This window comes from Phaethon aethereus (assembly GCF_964289735.1).
Source record: "Phaethon aethereus genome assembly, chromosome: 4".
Taxonomy (NCBI): domain Eukaryota; kingdom Metazoa; phylum Chordata; class Aves; order Phaethontiformes; family Phaethontidae; genus Phaethon; species Phaethon aethereus.
In genome coordinates, this window is record NC_138578.1 from 18,364,539 (window position 1) to 18,389,383 (window position 24,845).

General features: G+C 39.7%; 1 protein-coding gene across 1 annotated transcript in view; it reads right to left on the minus strand.

Moving 5' to 3' along the window:
- The window catches only part of WDFY3 (WD repeat and FYVE domain containing 3), a gene marked incomplete at both ends in the record, with an annotated part of 122,509 nt that overhangs the window by 94,251 nt on the left and 3,413 nt on the right, over positions 1-24,845 (minus strand). Inside the window, 6 exons of the mRNA XM_081999315.1 lie at positions 2,634-2,800; positions 5,712-5,898; positions 9,069-9,261; positions 11,100-11,261; positions 12,320-12,429; positions 22,460-22,583. Of these exons, the coding sequence (XP_081855441.1) occupies positions 2,634-2,800; positions 5,712-5,898; positions 9,069-9,261; positions 11,100-11,261; positions 12,320-12,429; positions 22,460-22,583 (943 nt within the window). The remainder of the gene's footprint in view (positions 1-2,633; positions 2,801-5,711; positions 5,899-9,068; positions 9,262-11,099; positions 11,262-12,319; positions 12,430-22,459; positions 22,584-24,845) is intronic.

The following is a 24,845-nucleotide window of genomic DNA, read 5'->3' on the forward strand; positions in this document are numbered from 1 at the left end:
CAGCTTCACCTTTGAAATTAAGTGATTACAAAAGCAGCTAAATGAAAAATTATTTCTTTAAAATAGGCAAGTAAGCTGACCTATTGTTAAAATGCGCAATGGGATATAGCTAGAGCCAAACAAAGCCTGACTGTCATCTACCCAGGCTGTAAGAAAACTCATTACAGCAACAGTAACATGTTCTGTATTCCATAATGCAGAATACAACTCTGCCCTCTACAAGCATTGGGCAGGCTAAGTTTAGAGCAACAACCATCTGGATCCCCTCACTCAGAGCAATAAGCAATAACAAATCCTTGTCAGCCAGGTTCAAAGCTAGACAATGTGCATGGCCTCCAAATTATCCTCTTGCTTCCGCTCTTTGGCAATCGTCTGCAAGAAGAAACTCCACGGGGTAGCGCAAGGCCACCAGTTGCCTGCCTTCCATAGAGAGACTACTCTTGCTCAGGTCTGGATTAACTAGCATGAATGACCATACTGGTATCAGAAGGTGGCATGGGGCTGGCTTTTGGAATCAGCCCTGGGAATAAGAAAACTTTGGCAGGGTCCTTACTGTTAATGATTACGGAATTAAAACCAAGGTAAAAAGTTGTAAAGCATAAGGTAGGTATAATATTAGCACACAAAGACTTCACATATTTAAAAGCTCAGTCAAATTTCTTCTTATTAATACTTTCAAGTTGAATAAAACCTCATTCATTTAGCATCATTTATGAGTGCTCCCTGTGGCCCCCAGAATTTTCTATGGGCAGATATTATTCTTACTCTACTAAAAAGTTACCTCAAAGCCAACATTTTTAACTTCTATAGGAACAGTACAACTCACAGAGGACAAACCCCACCATACAGAAAAATACCAACAATGAAAATAATTTTAAAAAATAAACAATCAAGAGTGAGAACTTGAAACACGTTCTAAACAAAGCATTTAGGATGCTCCAACAATAAAATCTTATTTTCAAAGAAGCTATAAGCAAACTGTTAGCCTGCTTTAAAAACCCTTTCATAAATAAAGAATTCCAATATATTACATCTGCTCTGTGAAATGCTACTCTCTTCATTGTTTATAAACTAAGCTGTCCAATTTAAAAGTAAATTCAATTATCTCCACGTCTAGCCTCACTGCCTTCCCTGCCAGGATCTCCAGAAGGCAACAGGAAACTTCCTTGAAAATTAACATGGAACAATTTCACATACTGGAAAAATATTAATGTTATATTACAGGTCACACTCATTTGTTTCTAAAAGGACACTTTTTACATGCTTTCTGTACAATGAAAAATGTTGAAAAGGGGATTTAGAGCTTATTAAATGTGACAGGAACATAGGTAGTGACAGATACAACTATTTCTATTCTAATTTAGTATCAACAGTTGTTCCAGGCAATCAAGCAGATTAATAAATTATCTCTGAGTATTTTGAGGACCCCTGAAGAAACCAAACCTTAACCATCTCTTCAGAGTTCAAGAACTAAAAGGATTTAAATAGAAGCAATTAAGAAAACAAACTAATATGGTCTTCCTAAAAAGACAGCTTGCCTATATAATGAAAAAGCAGGTAAAAAGAACTTAGAGATGTCGTGACAAATACCAGAAAATTAAATAAAAGAATTCCTTTGGAGATTTCAATAGGCCATGGTTCCCTCATGCTGTTGAACCAGAAAAACCAATTAGCTTAAGCAAAAATTAGTATGTTATTATCAAAACATGGAGAAATTAAGCTCTGATTGTGACTATCACCTTATTTCTCTATTTAGTGCAAAGGGAAAACAATTCCCATGAACAATGAACTCCCTCAATACCAGAGAAAGGAAGTCATTGTCCAAGGAACCAAGATATACAAGAGAAACAGTGACAGTAAATCCATTAGCCTATAAATCTGTAAATGAGTCTCTATCACAAAAAATTTCCTAATACCCCGGTATTACTAAATCCTATAAAACATTCAAGTAACAAACTAGCTCCACAGTCACTATTAAACTCCCAATTCCTTAGTTACATACAAGACTTACCTGAATTTTAAGTTTATACACAGGATGTGAAAAATAAGTTTATTTTCACAAAACCTTTTCTCCCCTCAGACTTCCTCAACCTTATCTCCCTATCATAATTGACTGGGGCTGCAAACACACCACAGATTTCACCATTCTGTGAACACTGGTGATGAAACAACAGATTTCAGCTCACAAGTTACACTTGCCTAAGCTGACAAAAGCTAACAAAAAGCAAATTTGGCCAAAAAACCCCAACCAACCAAACAAAAACCAAACCAGCATATCAGCCTTTCACATCAGTTTAGTAAGAGCAGCTTAAAACATCATAAATCAAATCAGTGCATCTCTCCATTATGATAATCTCTTAAAATGTCCACGTAGAAACTGTCAGCTTTGCAGAGAGAGATGTTTGACTCAGCCTTTAGTTCTCAAAGACAAAAGCCCTACACTTTCTTCTTTGGGTACCAACCCCAAAATAGAACCTTTGAGGACAACAGAACTAAGTATTTGATAAGCAATCTTAGTAAAAGAACCTAGACTCAATTGCAAATGGTTTGTGTAGTATACAGCTTCTCTGTATTTTGTTGTTAACATTAAACAAAGAAAAAAAACACACCAGAGGGAGAAAGAAAGCACTCACCTTTTCCTGCAGGCTGTGGGACTGCAAATCCAGGTAGTAAGAAAGGTACTCCAGTAGTAACACCAGCTGGCTTTAATTCATTGACACCATATGTTGTTAAGGAAGTTATCAAATTAACTAAGTCCTTCAAAGCATCCTTAGATTCAGCCTCTTTTGCCTGTTCTAATCTAAAGAAAATACAATAGATCAAGTTAGCAGCACTAGTTTATTTTAACTCAAATCACTTTAACACAGTATCTCTTCCATTTTACTCTATTATTTCAGAAACCACACTTTTACTGCCCTGTTCCTGCAGTATTTTACATGTTCTCTATTCATATTTCATACTATTAAGTCAGTCAAATATTGGATTTACGAGAGCATACATTTATTTGCCATAGAAATTCACCTCATAAATCTTCCTTTGAACTCAGCAGTCTGCTAAAAAGCAGCACAGACATGAAAATTACTCTTAAAATCCTCTTACAAATATGAAGCCATTGGACAGGAAAATACCTAGATAGTCTGTCATTAAATAAATCTATAATTAACTTGCTAGATCATATCTGCCACTTTGAGAGTTAATATTTTATACTAATGAAACAGAATCTTGGGAGAAGCCTAACACTTAGAAGCACACAATGAAGCATCTTCATTAGAACTACAGACCCTTACCTTTGAACGTAAGAGGATGGAAATACTAATATCCCATTCCAACCACTGTTTCCCACCAGCAACACACCATCAGACTGAATCTTAAAAACTGACTCCAAACCCTAAAACAATCCTTACTTTCCTTCTACTTCACCAAAAATTAAACCACGGTTAATTACTTACTAACTTTACAGTCTCTATAGATCTTTGGAGGAAGCTGGGGACCACAATCTCCTAGCGGCTCATGCAATGTGACCTGTATTTTCCTTCTTGCTGACAAGTGACCATGGGAGCCCTCAGAAGCAGTTCGCTCTGCATCCTCCATCTTCTTCTCAGACATGTGGCTGAACCTCCTTCAAATAGCCATTACAGAAGCATTTACCTCACCTATTGCCATTCTACTAATCCTCCACATGCCTCGTCCTTTCACATCAAGGTGAAATGACATACTCGCTTCTTTGTCCCTCACAGACCTCCTGCAATTCTTAAGTCACCTTCTTTACACGTCCTTCTGCATTACCATCTCCAAAGCCTTTCTTCTTTGCAGCTTGATGCCCCATGTCAAGATGGGGGGCATACCCTCACACAAAAGTCATCTCCACAATAGTGCCATAAAGCTGAACAAGCCTCTGTCAGTAGGTTTGAGCCAGAACAGGTCCAGAGAGAACACATTACTGTTGTTCATCACCGACTGATACATAGGTTTGTCCAAGATGATAGTTTTTTGAAAGAAACTATGTTTTGATTTGAAGATCAAATAAACTAAAACTTACCAAAAAAAGCAAGAGATATGACCATCAAAACAGCAGTTGTTTTGAGCCATCTCCCCTACAATACACAAATTGCTAACAAATACACCACACTTTGGTGTGCACTGTTCACATTATCCCAGGTATTTCTGCAAGAGTCTTAGCAAGTTTTCTAGAGCCACCGCAGAAAGAAGTGAGAATAATGCATTCCTATGCCTTTAACCTTTATTGATGTCAGCTGAAGAACCCAGGTGCTTTCCTTTAATCAGACATGCAAACCTCTAGTCTTCCTATACCTCTGTCAGGGATCCCATTTTTTGATTTAAAGGATGAGCAAGCGCAGATAAGCATTTGTTGAAAACGCTTGATCTGCAGGGGATTGCTTTTGTACCTGAAAATGAAATTGCTAGTGATGGCGTGTTCCCCTCAAATTCCACCTAAACTCTGGCTGACAGCTTCTGGACAACAGCTGAGCTTGAATTACGTTGCTTTGAATGGGAATACATTAGTAATCATAACATACTCAAAAACACCATTTACGCTACAGGAAGAGTAACAATTCTTTAACAGGTGTTTTAGCTTTTGTGTCACTAAAGATAATTTATGAATAATTTTAACTGTGATTAAGAATTTCAAATACCGTGTCTATGTCTGGTATCCATTGAAAACAAACAAACAAAAGCTCCAAAACATACTATGTAGTAGAAAATTTAGCTCAAATATTTGAGTGCCAAAACCTAGCATCCTAGCATCCAAAATGAATGGTTTGAATGAGGGAGATAACAACATTAACACTTCTCATTAATGGCTATTATAGCACTGTTTCTAAGCATCTTTGACCAGAGTATATTTTATAAAGCGTACACTCAGACATAATTTCCCATTTTCTGTCTTGGATTTGTAAAACACACCTATATATATTTTATCAGCTAAGCATGCTTCTTCAGACTTTATATCCAAACAAAGCAACACAGTCTGACCATAGATTTTACACAAATAGAGCAGCACACACTAATTTGCTGACTAAGAAAGAAAAGAATGAGGTTTCTTTCATGAAAAGAAATAAAATCATGGATGGATCATACATCCAAGTTTTGTTTGGGCAGGCATTTTCTTTACCATATTTTGTGATGCATTAGCAGGTTAGCAGCACCTTTAATAAAAAATACAAATTAAAAAAAATACATCTATACACTGATTCTCTAGTAACATGAGAGTTCTCTCTAGCACTCTTATTAGAGATCATGCACAAAAATGTCTCTTCAATATTATGTAGTATGACTTCAGTATTAAGTTACATCTACATACACGATTTTTCATTATGATAATATGTTAAAAAAACCAACACACACACTAAAAAACCCCAGCCAAACCCAAAAATCACTAGTTGCAGTGAAAATTTTATTTTTTGAATTCATTCTAAATTTTTAGTACCAACTGTTTTTAAGCATCTGCTTTCTTAGCACATACAGAAACATTTAGTATTAAAACAGTACTGATGAATAACAAGTTAAACACTGCAGTTTCATAAATGGAGAGAAGCACATATTTTCATGTTTTGGTCCTAATATTTTCATTTCATAATAACCTATAATCACTTATTTGTTCAAACCTATTCACCTATTCTTTATTAAGAAATCTTTTCAGACGACACTCAGAGTGATCCGTCTGCATTACTTCAAGCACTTTTGCATACCTGAGGAGGAGGTCACACAGGAAATTGTATCCTTGCCATATCCTAAAATCATCCAACAACGTTTGGGATACATCACTGGAATCTTTGAGAAAACAAGAAAGTCCAGCAAACATCTCAACTATTTCTAGGGGAGAAAGGTCATCAGACTGTTGCATGTTCTGAACACACGTGGACAAACATTCCTTTTCTGAAAAGAATTGCAATTGAGAAATTTAGGATTTTACCAACATTAATCACAGCAAGAAGCATAACTAGTACAAGAATCACAGCAATAACATAACATTTAACTACCTCTTATCACATAACATTTAGTGTATGTATGTATCACAGAGCACTTGAAGACAAGTGGGATTCTCAAGTGGCTTTGGATCTGAACCCTAACCTCTTTTTGCCAATCCCTTCCTCCCTTTTATGATCTTTACTGTTGTAAGGAAGAGACTGTCTAGACAAATATTGTTTTTTACCTAAAAAACTTGACCAGAAAACTCAGCAGAAGCAAAAGACAAATATGGCAACTGTAGATAATTCTAAAACATCTTTTTTTCTTTTAAAACACAAGGTTATACAAAGCACTGGCTTAAACTGTTACTGATTTTATGTAAAACCCTGCACATAACCCTTTACACCATGTCTTCTTATTGCTACTCCGGTTAGCATTTCTTTGGCTGACATATTTGCTTGCCCAATAAATCCTGATCAAAGAGAGACAGCTGCTCTCGTTCTGCACACCTCTCATGCACAGTTCATTGGTCAGATGCAAAAAGTTTCCCCCAATCTATAGTCAGATTTTAGGTTGTACTCCTGTTTTCAAGATGCTCCCTTCAGGTATCTGCTATTTTTACTTCACAGCATGCATGAGACAAGTGCAAATCTTTCTAGCTAGACTGATAACAAAATCTCCCAGAGATGAAATCAAAGCATGAGATAGTGCAAAGCTGCTCCTCTGCATAAGGTAACATGTCTTAACTTTTCCTGAACATGAGATGAGCCTCTTAAGGCAAGTTTACTTTTTTTTTATAAACAAGTGAGAGGGAGTGCTGACTTGTTTTCTTTTTAAGATTTTATTTCAAAGAGCCTAGCACATCTTTTGATACTCCAGCCTCGCTCCTCCATGGATCAAGCACATACAGAAGCGACAATGGTAGCAGCTGAAATACACCAAACGACACAGTCAAAACTCGGTTATTTTCTTTGTTGAGCTTCAAAATGTTTTCACATATACACATACACCTTCTACACTCATCAAACACCTATCAGAAGGCTTTTACAGATGCAGGCAAAATACCTATCACCTTTTAAATCCTATCTGAAAATACTTAACTGATGACTATTCTATGCTTCCAAGTGATACTGTACATTCACATCTTTCTGACTGGAATTGGAAAACGTGCTGCTCGCACAAGAAAAAACACAGACTGAAATTTTCTGTGAAGTATGTGGGAGCAGGATGACGTATTTCATAAACTGTCACAATAGTTTTGTGGAGCCTTGTAATTACTTGCTTTCCAGGGTGTGAAGAAACTGTGGGTTTCTTTTTTTCCAGTAGGTGTACACTGCTAAAACGTATGATAAGGATGTTAGTTCACTTCAACAGTCATTCCAATTTAAAAACTACAAATGCTTCCATATGTTCCTACAGTCTAAAAGCCCTAAATATAATATTAGAAACATATTCTATCAAATTTCGTACCTCAAATCCTACATATCTAAACACCCATGCAGTTTTAAATTAATGCAACATGAGTATTTCATACGCAAAGCTTCTGCCAGGCAGCTAATATCCTCTCCATCACTGGTTTTCACCTCACTTTGCTCTCACAAATTCTTTGCGGTGAACCAGCTTGGCAGCTGCCCTTGCTAAGCAGACCATGACCAGTCCCTTGTAAAGATACATGATGAATAAAGTGCTACCAAAATCTGTAACCAGCTGCAGAAATACCCCTGTATGCTACAGTTTCCATGCCTGAAACAGTCAGGATGCTATTTGTCTCAAAAAAGGACAGGAGATAAAATTGAATGATTCTGGCTGCTTCAGTCATTTGGTGGCTTGCAAACTGGATTAAGCCCATGAGATTATTTTATTTTGGCCTTCAGGGTGCACAAACCTTGCAATCTGTAAACTGTGTGACAAGGTAGGGAAGACAAGGGCCTGGCAGATGTAAGGCAGGCTGGCTCAACAGTCAGCAATCTAGTCAGCCAGCCAACAGGGAAAACACAGGGGCTGCAAACCCAGCCACCAGGATCTTTCCAGCTGTGTCCCAGAAGCTCCACACAACATTGTGGCACAGGCTCTAGGACAGGCTACACTAAGCTTCTTAAGAGCACTGGTACCGACAGACTGCCTCCTTTGGGCAGAGGCTTGGGTCTCAGCCAGGCAAAGGAGAGTCTCCTTGGGCCAGGCCCTAGGGACAACATCCTTAGGCTGGGGACCCCCCAGGGAAGCTGGGCTGGACCACAGAAGAGGAAGCCAGCTGACTGTTCCAACATGCCATCAATAGGCACTTGGAGGTTCACACTCAAGTGTTTGTGCCTATATGCCATGCTCTCTCAAGGACTTCCTAGAACCTCTATTACTCAGGTTTTGCTGTTATCAGGGTATGCCAGCACGCGATGCCCTGGATAATGGAGAGTACATTGCAAATCAGTGGCGGTTGTAACAGTCCAACCCAGCCTCTTCCCGCAAAAGCAAGACATCTGGGAGGAAGAACCCTCTCCCAGCACACCCAAATTAGCTCTCCCTGGTTTACGTAATGCACCAGTATTTACTACACGGGTTTCTAATAGCTCAAATTACGTCAGCAGAACACATGGAGCTGGTTCCTCCTCCTGTGGCTTCCTCAGATGTCTCTGCACTTTTATTGCCAGCTAGAGTGGTACCCAAACAAGCAGCTGTAAACAGGACAGTGCTAGCTTGCCTCATGCCTCTGCGAGGAGCTGCTGCTGCTAATGCAAACTCAGGACAGAAAACAACTAACTCCCATTAAGAATTAATGCTCGCAGCAAAAGTGACAAACCTATACATCTTCCCAGTGACTACTTTTCAATACAGGCAGTCACTGAAGCTGCTGAAAGCCTTTCCTTTTGGTTAGCATAAACTCTACACCAAGACATGAGGGGAAACTCCGACCTCCAATGTTAACTTGAAATATGGATGAGGCAGACTCAGCTACAAACGCTTCTCTCACTATACAAGTCCTCTGAAATTTTACCTGTGTGTAAATGCCTACATGTCAAAAACAAAAAGCCTGTAAGCTTTTTCCTTGATCTATTATTTTCATGCCTATTTCCTAACTAAGTTTTCTGTTGTTAAAGAACAACAGAAAAAACCAACAAATAATATTGGATAAAGACACATACCATGAATGTATTTCACTACATTGACACTAAGGCCATGACGCGATATGGTCATTAGTACTTCCCCTGCACTCTTCCTCCAAGGCAGATTATAGGGAGGGCACCATGAGGTTATTGCACTGAATAGAAGCTGGAGATCATCCTTTTGAGCCAGTTCTTCCGCCGGGGACACAAAACTGCACAATTTTACTAGGATCTGAAACAGTAAGTCATTAAACATCTATCATTAATACCCTGATCATTTGTGTAGACATAGCAAAAAGAAAAATATTTTTCCATTTACCATACACATTAAAAAAAAGGCAATGCTCTGTTTTCCCTTTGCATGTTGCTTCTGTAATTTGAATTAAACACCTGGTTATGCAAGACATGGTTATTTTAAGTCCCAGTTCAGTTTAAAAAGACTAGCAAAAGATTAGCAGCAGAGTTTAAATCTCTTAGGCTGACACAGCATACTTGTATGGATACCAGCTTATTCCATTCTTGGAGAATCTGCCTGTTACATAATTTACAGCTCTAAATGCTGCAGTGGGGCAGAGTCTCTGCAAAGCAAAACTGTTGTGTCCCTTCCTAATGCAGGAGGAAGGCTATGGATATGTTGTTGGCAGAGCAGCATCCATACCATCTTGGCAAAATGAAAACAGCCAAAACAGTACGGCAGGAAAAGACACAGCAACACTGTAGACCTACCTGGATCTGAATTTCCAGCTTACCTTAACCAAAACAAAATGCAGACAGGCAACCAAATTTACTATGTTGCACTCCCTTTTCTGCATGTTTTGAGGACAACTGATGTCCATGTTTTGTCTTGTGACAAGGCTCCCTTCTGAGGCTCCCTCTCAGAAAACTGTAGGAAGACTGCAAGGCAGTCTGTGTCCAGAGTAGGTTTGGAAGCTATCTGAAACCTCACCCATCCCAGACAGCTCATTTGAGAGCACCACCTTACAGCCCTTGAAGAGGGACAGAAAAGATCTGAGCTATAGTATACTGGAGGATACTCTATGTGGTAACACTGATCATTTATTAACTCTGTTGACTGAAACACAGCAAAGCATTTTCTGAAAGATAGCTCACAGCACACCATGATTTCTGCTTTGGAAGATAGCCTGTAGTAATAAGACAAAAAAAAAAAAAAAAAAAAAAGAGGAAAATGGGTATGTTCTCACATAGTGACTGTTACTGGGCAGACACTGTGGCTAGTAATTGTGGGAACAAGGCTCTGTCTGTATTTTTGTTGCAGGCACCAAAATGCCTCTCAGGTGTTATACTTCTAAATCTTAACACTGCCTTCAAACCCCTGAAGGATGTGATTGCTGAAAGACCTCCACGGTTCTGCATAAGTGGCTACAATGACGCTACATAGAGATGTGTCCAATTTTCACATGGAAACTAGCAGTATTATCATCAACCCCTTTCTAACAGTAACTGTTAGCTCCTTCTGAAGTTTCACCAGGAGAATGTATGGGAATTTCTTTGAAAGATCTCCAATTGAAACTTCAGAAAGCAGGAGCAGGTCAGATGGAGTCCTAGTCTCCCTGGGAAATCTGGGGGATTATTGTAATAGTGACCGCAAGCTCAGATGGCTCATTCCCATATTTAAATTATTTAGTTCCATATTCAGGATTTATTTCCTTAATTAAAGAGGAAATAGTTAAATTAATTCATAGATTATTATCAATACTAATGGTTTTTACTACGTCTATTTCAATCAGCAAAGGGCAAAGATACCAAAGAGCAGCACCAACTAGATTACAACAGAATGCTAGTCAACATATTGCTCCTTTTAAGCAGCTGCACAAATGAGTTGCATGCATTTTTGTGGAGGAGAGACATGACAATGACAATAAGCACAGGGGGAGTAGAAATTTAACCTCAACGGTGCTTGTAGGAAAATCCATCTTACTGTGAGCCATCAGTTTGCGAAGAATCAAGGAAGATCAAAACCTGGTTCAAGTGAAAAGTTTCTGGACTTTTCTCACATGAAACCATTTCCCTTCCTCTTGCAAATTCCATGACCTATTTTACCTTTCTTACCTGTACAAAGACTTTCTGTAGTAGCGCTCGGCGCTCTGCGAGAGGTAGTTCATTCTGTGCTCCTCCAACTACCTCAGGCACATGTGGAAGGTCAAAAAACAGATATAGACATTTAACAAGTGTGGAAGGCACTGACATTGTAGTCATGCAGTCCACAGTTTTCTGGGGAAAAAGAAAACAGAGGAAAAAAAAAAAAAACAACAGTTCAGCATATCACTATACTCAAAAAGTGATGGTCCTGTAATGCAGTTGACTCAAATGCTGGTTTTTCTTTCTCACACCTTTGGTGAGGTGTCCATGCGGCAGTACAGATTTAACCATATATTCTTGAATGCCTACCTAAACAGTAACCTTAAAAACAGGATCATAATTTATTTACGTGACAACAGCATCTAACAGCCACAGTTTGAAGCAGTCACTGCACAGGACAGAAACAAAAACTGACAGTCTCTGCCAACAGAAGCTTACAAGTTAATTACAAGACCTTCAGCCAAGCCCTCATTAGCTATCTATTCTTTGTAGCAGTAGAAATGGGAGTGGGAGGAGGACTATTCAATTCATGCACTCACTTGGCAAGAAGGTATAAGCACGCATAAGGAGCAGCGTAGTAGAAAACATGAAAGCATCAGTGGGAAGAAAAGACAAGTTTGGGGTGGAGGCTGGTGACATACTAAACACAGAGAAGTTGATGTGCTGAATTATAAAGGCAGATTAGAGCAGAAAGAACAAACCACACAGCTGTCCAGTACATTGCCAGCGATTGGCACTCTGATGGAAGGCAGCACCAAAACCAGAGGCAGCAAAGATTCACAGTATCACCCATTCATCACTGCTGCCAGCTTCACTTTTCACAAGTGCTGCTGCCCTCCTTGAATGGGGAGCCCGAGTTCAAAGTCCAAGTGATTTAGGTACTGTATGTGACATGCATCTCATAGGGCACTAAGCAGCAGCATGCAAGAGAAGCCTCTGGGGAACAATGAAAGTTGCATGCATAATTCAAAGGAACATTAAAAATTAAAGTTCAGAAATGATGATTTTTTCAGGCAACCAAAACTACAAGGAGCTAAAGCAGATGTTCTGTGGCAGCATAACAGAAAAATAATCTTAACATAGAAAAGCAGAATATAGTTATATCTTTTAGGGTGTGTTCATGCAGCTCATTATTGCTTTTGTCTCTCCCACCCCACAATTTATTTCTAGCCTTTCTGTTTAAGACTAACCTGTCCTGATGAAGCTAGTAAATTGATTGTGGTGAGTAGCATCCAACCTCTACTTGCTTCTTCACTTTGATTGACCTCCAGAAACTGGACTATGGCACGACTTGCAGCCTCTGTAGGGGAGCAGTTAAAAAAATGCAGTAAGAATTCAATCTGATAGTCTGCAGAAGGGAACACGTCCTCTCAACAGTCCTGAGCGCTGAGCATGAATTCACCTCTGCAGCACTACTTGAAAAAATGACTAGGCTTAGGCCTACACTCTCCAGACACACATTCCAGTCTTCCACACGCACTTGCCTTTGACACTAGCAAGGCTGCAAAAAGCACACTTTTAGGTCATGCATCATCTTTTAAACCAGCAGATTTCAGTAACATGCAGCTACTTTTGTTTGAGTATTTTGGCTTTATCAAACACAATAAACTCCTTTCCAAATACATGAAGTCACCATCACTTAGTAGTCTCAGTGGGAAAAGCTGATATTCAATTTCTGAAAAAAAGCACTGCACTGAAACAACAGTTCGGAGGATAATGTGAAAAACTGGAGGGAAGGAGAGGTGCAGAAAGACAAAAGGGATAAAAAACAGGAACAAAAAGTAAAATTAAGACTAAGATCCCATATTTTTTTGCCGAGAAACATTGGACCAGATGATCCTTGAGGTCCCTTCCAACCTGGTATTCCATGACTTTATGATTCTATTATTTTTTGGAAAATGAAAACGCTAATAACTTATGGCTAATCCTTATGATCCAGGGACCACTTCTGGAATCAGATACTATTCTGTATTAGTCAGAGCCAAAGATAAATATTCAGCCTAGTAAACAAGTTATCAGCCTCAATAAATAAATCAACAGAATAAATAAATCAACAGAAAATGCAATCCTATTTCACTGCTGTCTGAATACACACTTATGTTAAGAAATCTATAATGCCAGTCATGACTATTCTTCATTACCCTTAAGGGAAATCTAAAACCATTTTTCATTAATAACTGTATATCAAACATCTTCACTGCTTTTAGTGTCAGATAGGGCAGAAAAGGAGGGTGCTTAATATTGCTTAAAAAAGGCATTACAAAGGAATTAGTAACAGAGGAATAAATCAGCAACTGAAGAAAAATCTGATTTTAATCTTGGTTTGTTTGCTTCATCTGCTGTCAAGATTCCCCAGCACATACCTGTGAAGGAGTTTGTTGCAAACACATTTTATATGGCAAAGCACTTATCAAACTTCTAGCATTGACTACACTGAAAAGATAATTTTCTGGAACACCAGACTGTATGCTGAGCCGGACTAGTAAACCTATGAAACAAATGATCCTGGAAAATGAACACAGTTGTTTGCTCTACATTCTTAACACTAACTTTTCCCAGGAGAGATTACCACCATACAAAGCCAAAAGCATCATCCACTATGGGTACTGGTGAACCAATGTAACAAAAATCAAGGTGTAAAGAAACACTTATCAACAGCAGGACAGCTGGTAGATCAAGAGAAGTGATCATCCCCCTCCACACAACACTCAGATCATGTGTGGAATGCTGTGTCCAGTTTCGGTCCCAACACAATACAGGGAAGACAATGACCAACAGGAGTTCAACCAAGGGCCACCAAGATGTCTGGCAGGCTACAGCACCAACCCTATAGGAGAGGCTGAGCAACCAGGGCTTTCTCAGCCAGGAGAGGGGACAGCCTCAGGGGCACCAAAGAGCAGCCCCAGTGTCCACAGTGCAGGGAGATACTGAGAAGTCAGAGCCCAGCTTTTCACAGCACTGCATGCTGGAGGGTGAGAGATAACAGGCTTAAATCTAAAGAGGTTCAGACTACATATAAGGAGAAATTTCCCCCCCACCCCGAGGACAGAGATGCACTGAAACGGGGCCCAGAGAGGCTGTGCTGTCTCCCACCTTGGAGATTTTCAAGGCACAACAGGACTGAGCCCTGTGCAACCTGGTGCCATCTCATAGCTGGTCCAGCTGTGAGCAGGAGGTCAGACAAGAGATGTCATATTCTATGATTTTCTCACACATGCAAAAAAGTCTATTTGATGTCTCACTCAGGGGGATATCATGTCACCCATGCTGGTGACAGTTTCAATCCCATCCAGTGCAAAGAGGATGTATTTTTTCCCTAAAGCCTAGAAACCCTAGAAATAATCCTAGAAAAAAGAGAGAGAGATATTTAAGGTAGAAATCCAGATCTGCTTAATTTGTGCAGCGGCTATTTTCCCAGGTTTTTAGTTTGCAGCCTTATTCCCATAACAGGTTTTTGTACAAATCACTGGCTCTTCCAATTATGGTGCTGAAGTGGGGGAAGGCACCTACCAAATCCCTGCATGAGACTGACTGAGATAAAATAAAGCTTGAAATACCAAGGTGAAAGGTAAGGCAATTTTTAAAACTCACACAAATGTGGACATGCAGCAACTTCCCAGCATGTTGACCCAAAGTACCTGGTGCGCACTTTGTCTTCCAAAACCATCAGTGCGAAACATTGGCCAGGTGGTTGGGTGTATGAGCAGACCAACTTAGAAAGCACAACGGCCATGCCATAGCCATAGTTCCTACACTAGAGGCATACACAAAATGCCAGAATTCCTGGCCAAAGCCACTTTCCTAAATTCTGAGTGTCAAGCGTGTCTACAGCATGCGCTGCTTCTACAATGACAGTGCTCCACCAGCCCAGGTTAGGTGCGACTTAGTAGGCTCATTCTCTTTCTATCTGATGACAGAGCTGGGTGATCAGTCTCTGACTGTAAGCAGGTATGACTGGTACCAAACAGGGTGTGCACAGCCTCCTTCGGGCATAGTCTCCAAAAGCCACCTGTGGAACAGGGGCTCTTTTGGTCATCTTTGAAAGCGAGACTCAGGGGTTAAGTATATGCTTCTGAAAAAGTTGTCATGCTGCTGGCATCCTAAATAGCATAGCAGTTCAACACTATAAATAGCAATTTCAAAACTGTCAGTCTTAATTAAGCACTACCTAAAGCATAGACAGCATTTTAAGTGCAGGAAGAAGTTCTCTTGTCATCTGCTCTGAGCAAATTTGATAGCACTATCATTTAAGATTAATTTCTATCATCAGTACTAGTCCTAATTTATTTTTTGTACCTTTTCCCTGGTTTTGAAGTGCTCAAGTCATCTTTTTAATATAACATCCTCTATGTGCCCCACCCAGATATCCTCAGCCCTTCAACTTCTGCAGAGCAAACCATTAAATCTAGGATTGGGATATGCTAGCTAGTAAAAACAGTAAAAGAGCAAAGCGAAAAACCTGTAAGATAATATGTAAGCATACATATCTAGACAACTGTGCAAGCATGTACACCTAAGTATGACCACAATTATGTGATTATGCTGTTATTACACAGTAGTCAGATTTTTCAGCATTAATTCAGTATATATGGGATAGAGGCTTGGTAGAATAAAACATATGAAATGACTTCTGATGTAAGAGATGACAGGGGTGCTTTGTGTCCTGGACTTCAGAAGAGCAGCAGATGGAAAGCAATGGGATTAGATCCATTCAGATTGCTACCAAAAAGCAGCACTGTATTACAACCATTATTGTCTATAACCATAGCATTAATTCAGTACATGAAGCTTTTAGTTAGTTGTTCTAGGACCATAAACAGCATATAATAGTGTCATCAGACTTTTGTATAGCTTATTCTTATCCTAGAGTGGAATATTAGTGAAAAAATATCTATGCATATGCCAAAGGGGGTGGGAGGGAATGGAAGGTATAGGTGGGTGTGGCAGGGGGAGCAAGCCGAAGTCAGGGACCCCTTCTCTAATCGAGCCTTCAAGAAGTGTCTACTGCTTCTTGCGGGGAATGCCTGGACAGATAGTCAGATGCCTAGAGTTAAAGAATATGAATCATTCCAATTGCCCAAACAGTAAGAGAGAGGTATCAACCCGAACAAAAATGGGATGGCAAAAAGTCTTCCTTCAATCATGAGGAACAGTGCAGTGCTGTTGTCACAAGCTGCAGATACGAAGCAGCTGCTGCCTTTGCGGTGTGCAGAAATGGCGGGCTGCTCATCCAAAGATGAACGACTCAACTGTGCCAGCATATAGCCTCACTAACCCAGCTGATAAAAGAAAGGGCTTTCTAGGATCCCTTGGAAAGGCACTATATTGCACTACACTTGCCTTGCATAAGATCTGGTAAAGAGCATAAAAAATAAATAGAAGGTTAACCAAAAGTAACAGGATATAGCAGTCACTGATCAGAACTGAATCCTGATGAGTAGCTGATCGGACACTGCTTCCCTTTCAGAGCAATTTCAATAAATTCAAAACAGAATCACCTCTGTAAAGCAAAGTCACTCACAGGACAAGAAAAACATATATATATAATATGAAAAAAACATGACGTGTAGTCACAACATGTGAGATCATTTCCAACATACTCGCTTCTCAACAGAAGAAAAGTTAACTAACATACCAAAAAAGTCTGAAAGCAGCCCCTAAGTCCACTTATTTTAGTGAGAAAGATCCTGTCTTCAAAGAGAAGCAGACACTACAAGTAACACTACCAGGAAAACTTCAGACTTCATTACGGGAGGAGCCTGAAAGGCTGCTTATTTGTAGAAGAGAAGACGCTTCCTTTAACTACCATCAATAACTTACCCAAATGTGAGATGCACTTGAAGAAATAACACTAACTCTTATGTAAGACAAACATAAAATTAGTGCTGCTGAAGTAGGTAAACTGCAATAAAAATTAACAATAAAAGAGTTTGCAGATCAGCAGAATTTTTAAAAGAATGGAATAAGGGTAGGCATTGTCAGAGACCAAATACAAACCACTGATGTGGTTTTCTGCAATGGTTAAACATTATAATGATGAATGCTTATCAATTTGGTCTCCCAAAGCAGTTTGAAGCTGAGATAATGACAGCCTTTCAGCAGATCTGTTAGAGAAATGCCGAAAGAGGTTAAAGGCATTTCACTGGTGAAACAATTGGAGTAAACAAGTGAAATTAAGAAGAAAAAGAAAGGGAATGGGGAAGAAAAAAAAAAACCCAAAACCACCACCCCCCAAAACCAAGAAAAAAAATCCAAAACAACCCAAAAACCCAAACCACCACAACATTCAGAGGATATTAACAGTAACTGAAAAAGTTGTTTCTGGAGGTAGGAGGGGTTAGATGAACAGTCTAGAGGTATGGGAAAAATAAATATAGCATTAAATAGTAAATACTGAGACAAATACATACAGAAAATGTTGCAATTATGGAATGAAACGTTGACTGATATCAACAAAGCAAGACACAGCTAAATTAAATTCAAAAGGTGCATAAAACAGTGATGTACACAGACTACCACACATGAAATCATTAAAAAAAAAAAAAAACAACAAAACTTTTGAAATTGAGTTTGAAAGGCAGTTAAAATGTTCCAGCCCTGTGATGAACCGTTTTGCTTTCTCATTCTTCAATTTTCTACCCGTCTGCATGGGTTTCACAGATTGTCTGCACAACCACTTACTCATATTCTGACTTGGGAAGGACCTTCCAGATTGTAGGACTGCCCATCACTAAGTGTTAACCAAGTGTGTATATACATCCTAATGCATTAAATAATGGGAGCTGTCAGTATGTCATTTGGTGCGTTTGAGATGCAGACAACATAAGCCTGAGTTAGAAACCAATTTTAGTAAACATGGAATAACCACTACAAGGTACCAAATCACAGATTTGCACACCCTCAATTGTTGAAATATGAGAAGCTTTTAAGAGTGAGAGAGGTGTACTCTGTACTTGCCCTGTTTCTTGTTTTCTGTTTGTTAGTGACCACAGTCAGGAACCCACCGCTTGGTTACACGGGCTCACAGATTGATCCTGAGAGAACAACTTTATGTACTTACCTTTAAGTTTTCAATGTGAAAGTATTCAGTAGTTGGGATTTTTAATGGACAAGGTACAGGTACTCACTAAAATGACAAACCAAAAGGTCCCAGGCTATTCAGCTCATGGCACCTGTGGCACAGAGGAAGAATCTCTCCTGCATACCTGCAGACCAGCCATCTCCACACAGAGGACTTCAGGGACCACACTCCACCGTGCATCAGCCCAGCTAGTCACCTTGAAATGGCACACAAATCCCGCTGTCTATACCAGAGGGATTGCCTGAACCAGCCTTCCCTGCCGTATACTTATCTTAAGATGATGTACCAAACACTCTAGGACATGCTGTTGAAATATTTACAAAATTACAGAGGAACAGACTGCATCCAGGGTATGTCTTTTGAAAAATACATGAAATAAAAGTGTTGCATCCCCTCCAGCATCAATAGCCAAAGTAGCCATTAGTAGCCACATTTATTATACCAAGATTCCAGCTGTCCTTGCCCCTTTTGTAAGAAGCCTATCTTCTTCAGCCCTGAGCCAGATGCACTTGCTCCCAAAAGAAAGGTTCATTTTGGAACTGAGACTACGCTAGAAATAGATGTTTGAGCATGTATTTTAGCATAGTAGTACCACAACTTGTTGATACATTCAGGCATGAAATTCGATTTATTTGTGGAAAATTTGGCATATAAAAATCTCAAATCTCTATCTCAACCATGACCCCCCATCTTCTAAAACAGACTAGATACCCCAGGGCAAGGTAAACCATGCACTAATCCTCATAGATACGGTTACTGCTGTCACCTGCAAATTATCACTGTTGTACAGCAAAGACTTAAACGTACAAGATAATTTAACTCAATTTTAAATGCTTCGTTTTTCTTACTCCAAGATTACATCCATACGGGGGAAACAAGACAGCCGAGACTGTAGTTGAACACAACTACAATGTCAATGTTCAGAAACTACTTATGATAGGGTGCTGGCACTGTTACTATTGAATCACAAAATGCCGTTCTGAGAAAACTACTACAGTCTGCCAAGAATAACTGAGATATGCCTCCACAATGGCAGGCATTACTCACATAGATATTAGCATAAATATTCAAAGACCTGATGAAAAAACCTGCCTTGTGCTCCATTATGAGATGGAGGCGAAAAACAAACAAATACACAAACAAAGAAAAACACCTAACACACCAACAGGTAAGATTTAATCATACCACATTCCCAACTGTAAAATACTGCCAACGCATTTATCTCTTTATAGATAGAAAGCAAGTTCTTATAAATTTCTTCCCTTTCGTTAACTACCTGAAGTTGACTTTTGATAATGTTTGTATGGAAAGCTTGTCTCTCAAACAAGCTCAACAGTTTTGTTGACTTAAACAGAGCCCTTCACACTGTCAGGAATTTGCAGTTGGATATTACCAAAGACATTTCCTGCATATAGTTGTTACAGAAGTTTTTCACTTTTAAAAACATGCTAGGAGATAATTATTTGCTAATAGCTATAAAAGATATGCTGTATCTTTTCGTTTGGTACACAACAAGAATGGAAGTTCAAAAGAAAAAAGCAAGAGCCTTCACAACCCATAGACACAATATTATATTAGCATATTCTAAAAAGCCAAGAATTTCTATTAGTTTTTTCAATTATTGTAGGAAATGTATTTAACTAGCTCTAAGCAGTTTAACACAGAAGTCTGCAAACTGTAAGTTTTACCAACTTGTTAACTGGTCATTTCTGGAGAGCAAACTGCAACTCCCTAGTTACAATGCAGCTGGACCTATCAGGCCTTCTGACGTGAGGTCTGAAAAGGGTTTACTGACCGAAGTTAATCGCAATCTTGATAACAGAGGAAAGTTACTGCTTTCTGTTTTAACAAAAACATTGTTACTCATTACATTAAAGCTTAGAGGGGTACCAAATTGTCTTTTAAGTCACTGTGGTTAAGTTTCCAAGTGGAGTAGAAAACCAGGAAACCCCCAAAAACCACCACCAACAAAATCTCTGACTTCTGTGGTACGGGTGACAACTGGATTATTTTGCAGCAACAAGCAGAGGTATAGCTTAAGTAACAAACACACAAAAATAGCCATTCTTAGCAGAATCCAACTCACTAGCAGGCATAACAGCTGTTCCCCAGAAAAAGAGGTCAAACACCACCATTCTGCCAGCATGGCTGTTGGACATTCATTTCCCCTAAATACCGAAAGAAAAGACATTTTGCGCTTGTTTACCCATAGAGAACAGGTTTTGTCTATGGTATCTGTTTAGCCATCTGGAATGTTTCACTGTTAGTCACTCTACTTAAAATGGAAAGAAATTGTAATTGGCACAGTTTTTGACTCCTGACTTCATGCGTAATAATTTGCACAGCCTTTTCCAGCCTGCTATTTCCTTATTTACCACCAAATCCAAACTGAGAAGCCAGCACAGATCTTAAAATTCTCTCATAGACAAAAAACCTGATACTTCTCGGAAGCGCTCCTCTTCAGAAGAGGAAATCAAAGAGGAAAGCTAGTGAAACATGCCTTCTTGGCACTTTGTCCTCAGTTAAGCAACTCGCAATATGTGATCAGGTTCTGACACATTCAGGGTTCAACAGAAGCAAATTTCACCCTGGCATTTAATAAACAGAGCAAAAGAGAGATTGTCATGGTTTAGCCCCAACTGGCAACCAAGCACCACACAGCTACTTGATCACCACCCCCTCTCCAGGTGGGATGGGGAGAAAATGGGGGGGGGGGGGGGGGAGGGGGGGGGCGGAGAATACGCAGGTTGAGGTTGTTTAATAGGACAGCAAAGGAAGAAGGAGAAATAATAATAATAATACCACCAAAACCAAGTGATGCACAATGCAATAATTGCTCACTACCCAGTGATCGATAGCCCGTCCCCAAGCAGCAATACCCGCCTCCCCAGGCAACTCCAGGTGTATATACTGAGCATGACTTTATATAGGAGGGAATATCCTTTTGGCCAGTCTGGGTCAGCTGTCCTGGTTATGCCCCCTCCCAGCTTCTTGTGCACCTCCCCGCTGGCAGAGCATAGGAAGCTGAAAAGTCCTTGCATTAGTATAAGCACTAAAACTACTTACCAACAATTAAAAACATCAGTGTGTCATCAACATTATCATCACACTAAATCCACAACACAGCACTATACCAGCTATTAGGAAGAAAATTAACTCTATCCCAGACAAAACCACGACACTGGTCTACTAACATTTTTCTAGGGCTGGTGGTTGTATTGGGTCTGGCTGAGATGGAGTTAATTTTCCCCACAGCAGTCCTCATAGTGCTGTGCTTTGTATTGGTAGCTAGAAGGGTGTTGATAACACACCAGTGTTTTGGCTACTGCTGGGCAGTGCTCACACAGCATCAAGGCTGTCTCTCCACCATTCCCCCCTCACCAATAGGCTGAGGGTGGGCAAGATCTTGAGAGGGGACACAGCCAGGACAGCTGACCCAAACTGGCCAAAGGGATATTCCATACCTTATAACAGCTTTTACTGCTGAGCAGACAAGATTAAGGAGGAGGGGGTGAGGAGCATTTGTTACTACAACACTTGTCTTCCAGAGCAACTGCTACATGTACTGAAGCCCTACTTTCTGGGAAGTGGCTGGAAATTACCTGCTGATGGGAAGTAGAGAGTAAATCTTTTGTTCTCCTTTGCTCCCATGCATGGCCTTTGCTTTTGCTTCATTAAATTGCCTTTATCTTGACCCACGAGGGTTTTTTCCATCTTATTTCCCCCTACAGACCCTGTCCTGCTGAGGAGGGAAGTGATAGAGCAATTTGGTGGGCACCTGGTGTCCAGCTGAGATCAATCCACCACAGCGGTGTTAGTCCCAATGTGGCACTTGCTGTACTTTCACATCTTACTAGCTTCCAGGCCAACAGCTAATTTAAAATGCATGTTTTTGGAATGTTAGCATATCCGAGAGACAAGACACACCACCAACAGGCACCTCAGGCAACATACATCAGCTGTCCACATGCATGTTCTTGGTCTGCTTCTAACAGTACATGATGCAACTTAGCTCACTCCTCTCCCTTTGATGTGTTGTCAAGTCTGTGGAACTCAGCTCTCCCCATAACCCAGGAAAAAAAACTCTAGTCTTCTTCTTCTCTCTCAGACCAAAGACAATGCATTTTTGCTGCAAAGACTTCAATTTCTGAACCTGCACAGTTGCTGTGGGTGGCAGCTCATAGTATTCTGACTGATCTAAAATTCATGATGCACACCTCAAAGCCCAAACTTGTGCTCCATACAATACCTGTGGACTTATTCGATGCTCGCCGTCGAATTTCAGTCACCATCAACCGTGACACTTGAGTAGTAAACTGCAGGAGGTCAGAAAATTTTTCTGTCATTGTACTTGGAGGAGCATTTCCGAACACCTAAAACAAGAGAAAAACAGATGCATCAAAAAGTCATTCAGTTTACAAGGGTCACTATGAACTACCACCTTCCTTCGCAAAGGAGAAGTATTACTATGCAGATTACAAGTTTTTGTTCTCCTGCTGTAGTATTCATCACTGTACTGATTTCACAGTGCATGCTCTAAGATATATTCATAGTTGGAATTAAGTCATCATTCAAGGAGGTAAGATCTGATGAATGAAGGGAGAAAAGGGAATCACAGGTTTTCTTGCAAGGTGAAAACCCCACAGTGACCCAAAAGACAGGTGACACATAATAGCATAAAGACTAGATACCAGAGCAAATTCCCGAACAGGAGTTCTGTTTTTAAGAGCAGCTCCTTTAGAGTCTGCTGGACCTAAACATCCCACAGGGGTGAACTGCATGTACAGAACAATGTGTGTAAAATCTTCTAGAAGGGACTAGCAAGTAGAACTGCTCTGTTAAGTCTTCCCTCGATAAACTGATGATACCAGGAAGCCTCCCAACGTTGCTGGCATCCCAAAGCCTTACTCTCCTCTCTTGAGATCCTCATGACCATAACAGCAGTAGTTACTAGGGATTTTTTTTTAATAAATTTTCACTTAATTCTAGTAACTTATTCTTTATGCGTAAGGATTAATTTGGTTATTAAGCCATTTATTGAATCACATTTAACAAGAAGAAATTAGTTAACTCTGTGGTATTGCATTAAGCTATGGAAGATGACATAATCTCAAAATGGATTAGTTAGTTGCTGAGGTAATTTACTTTCCATTCAAGACAGCACACAAAAAGGACTCTGCATCCACACTTCTGATGTAAACCTTGCGCTAAAATGGTCACAGTAAAACCATGATATTCATTACCAAACAAAGCATTCAGTCAGATTTCTGGTATCATCACTTGTGTCCGTGATGAAAAAAACAATAGCTTGCTAAACACCTGAACTGTCTCAACACTTCTCTGCTCATTTACATTTTTCTCCCTGGTGGCTATCTACGTAACCTGCAGGAGTGTCACCAATGAGCCAGGAAGCATAACAGATCACAGTATTTTTCTAATAAAACTTTAGTTCAACATGTTATATTTGCCTCTTAGAAAGAGGATGTGATCTACAGCAGTACAATTGATTTGGACTCAACAGCTGTTTCACCCTCGTCTCCTTTCCCTGGGTGGCCCAGTTATACTATTGTAGCCGAGCTGCTGACACGCTTGACTGAGGTCACTCTTGATTCTAGGAACATCCAGTGAAATCCACAATATTACAGCCAACAGGGATGCAAGATAATTGCAGTACCGACTTACCTTGGAACCTAAATGTTACTGAAGAAAACTTAAAAGGCAGAAGACAGAATTACCTTTGCCTAAGTTTGACTTCTGATTCTCCTTAGTATCAGTTACTCTGGCACATTACAGAACAGCCAAAAATATTTTTCCAGCCTACTTGCATTGCAAAGTCATGATGAAACGGAGCCAGAAATACAACATTGAAATTGAACACTCAGTTTCCTCACAATAAAAATATTTTTCACCAAAACCATTTCTCATACAGGAAGTTTCAATGACTATTATCAATAAAGAAAGCAAACAGGAGCCCAGATGTTACAGGCAAACAACTGTTTTAGGCAGACCAAGAAAAACACCTCTCATTTGGATTACAGAATACACAACATTCCCAGTACAGACAATCTAAGTTTCCCTAAGCTTTTCACAAGGCGTCCTTTTGCAGTTGTCTGCATCAGCTCCCAGTTCATCTGAGAGCCTCTAACTTCTACAAGGCTACAAGAAGTTAAGAGGGCCTCGAGTTTTGTGTGTTCACTGGTATAACCTAAGCAAGATTATGTAGACTAGAGCACACATTGGCAGAGCATCTTGTCATCTTTAACTGTTTAAACCTCTTTCATTCAGACCAAGGAAAGAAGAAAAACTAATATCCCTTTTATCTCTCCTGAGCTTGCCTAGAGTTGTCAGCAGATCCCAGGAAATGCAGAGAGCTCAAAGTTGCAGTAAAAGGTTGACTGAGATGAACTGGTTTTTAATTAGTTGCCCCAAAACAAAATTTGCACTATGTAGAACAAGCAGATGTACTGGATATTGATATACTCCTTGACTAAAGGTAGTAGTAAAAACCAGGAATTGGATATGAAGCATTTTTACCAGTAAATCATCTTTTTAATAAGTAAAAATAAGGCTGGTTCAAGAAAATGTAAACAATGTACCACTTATTCAAAACTTGCCTCTTATTCATTCCATCCACT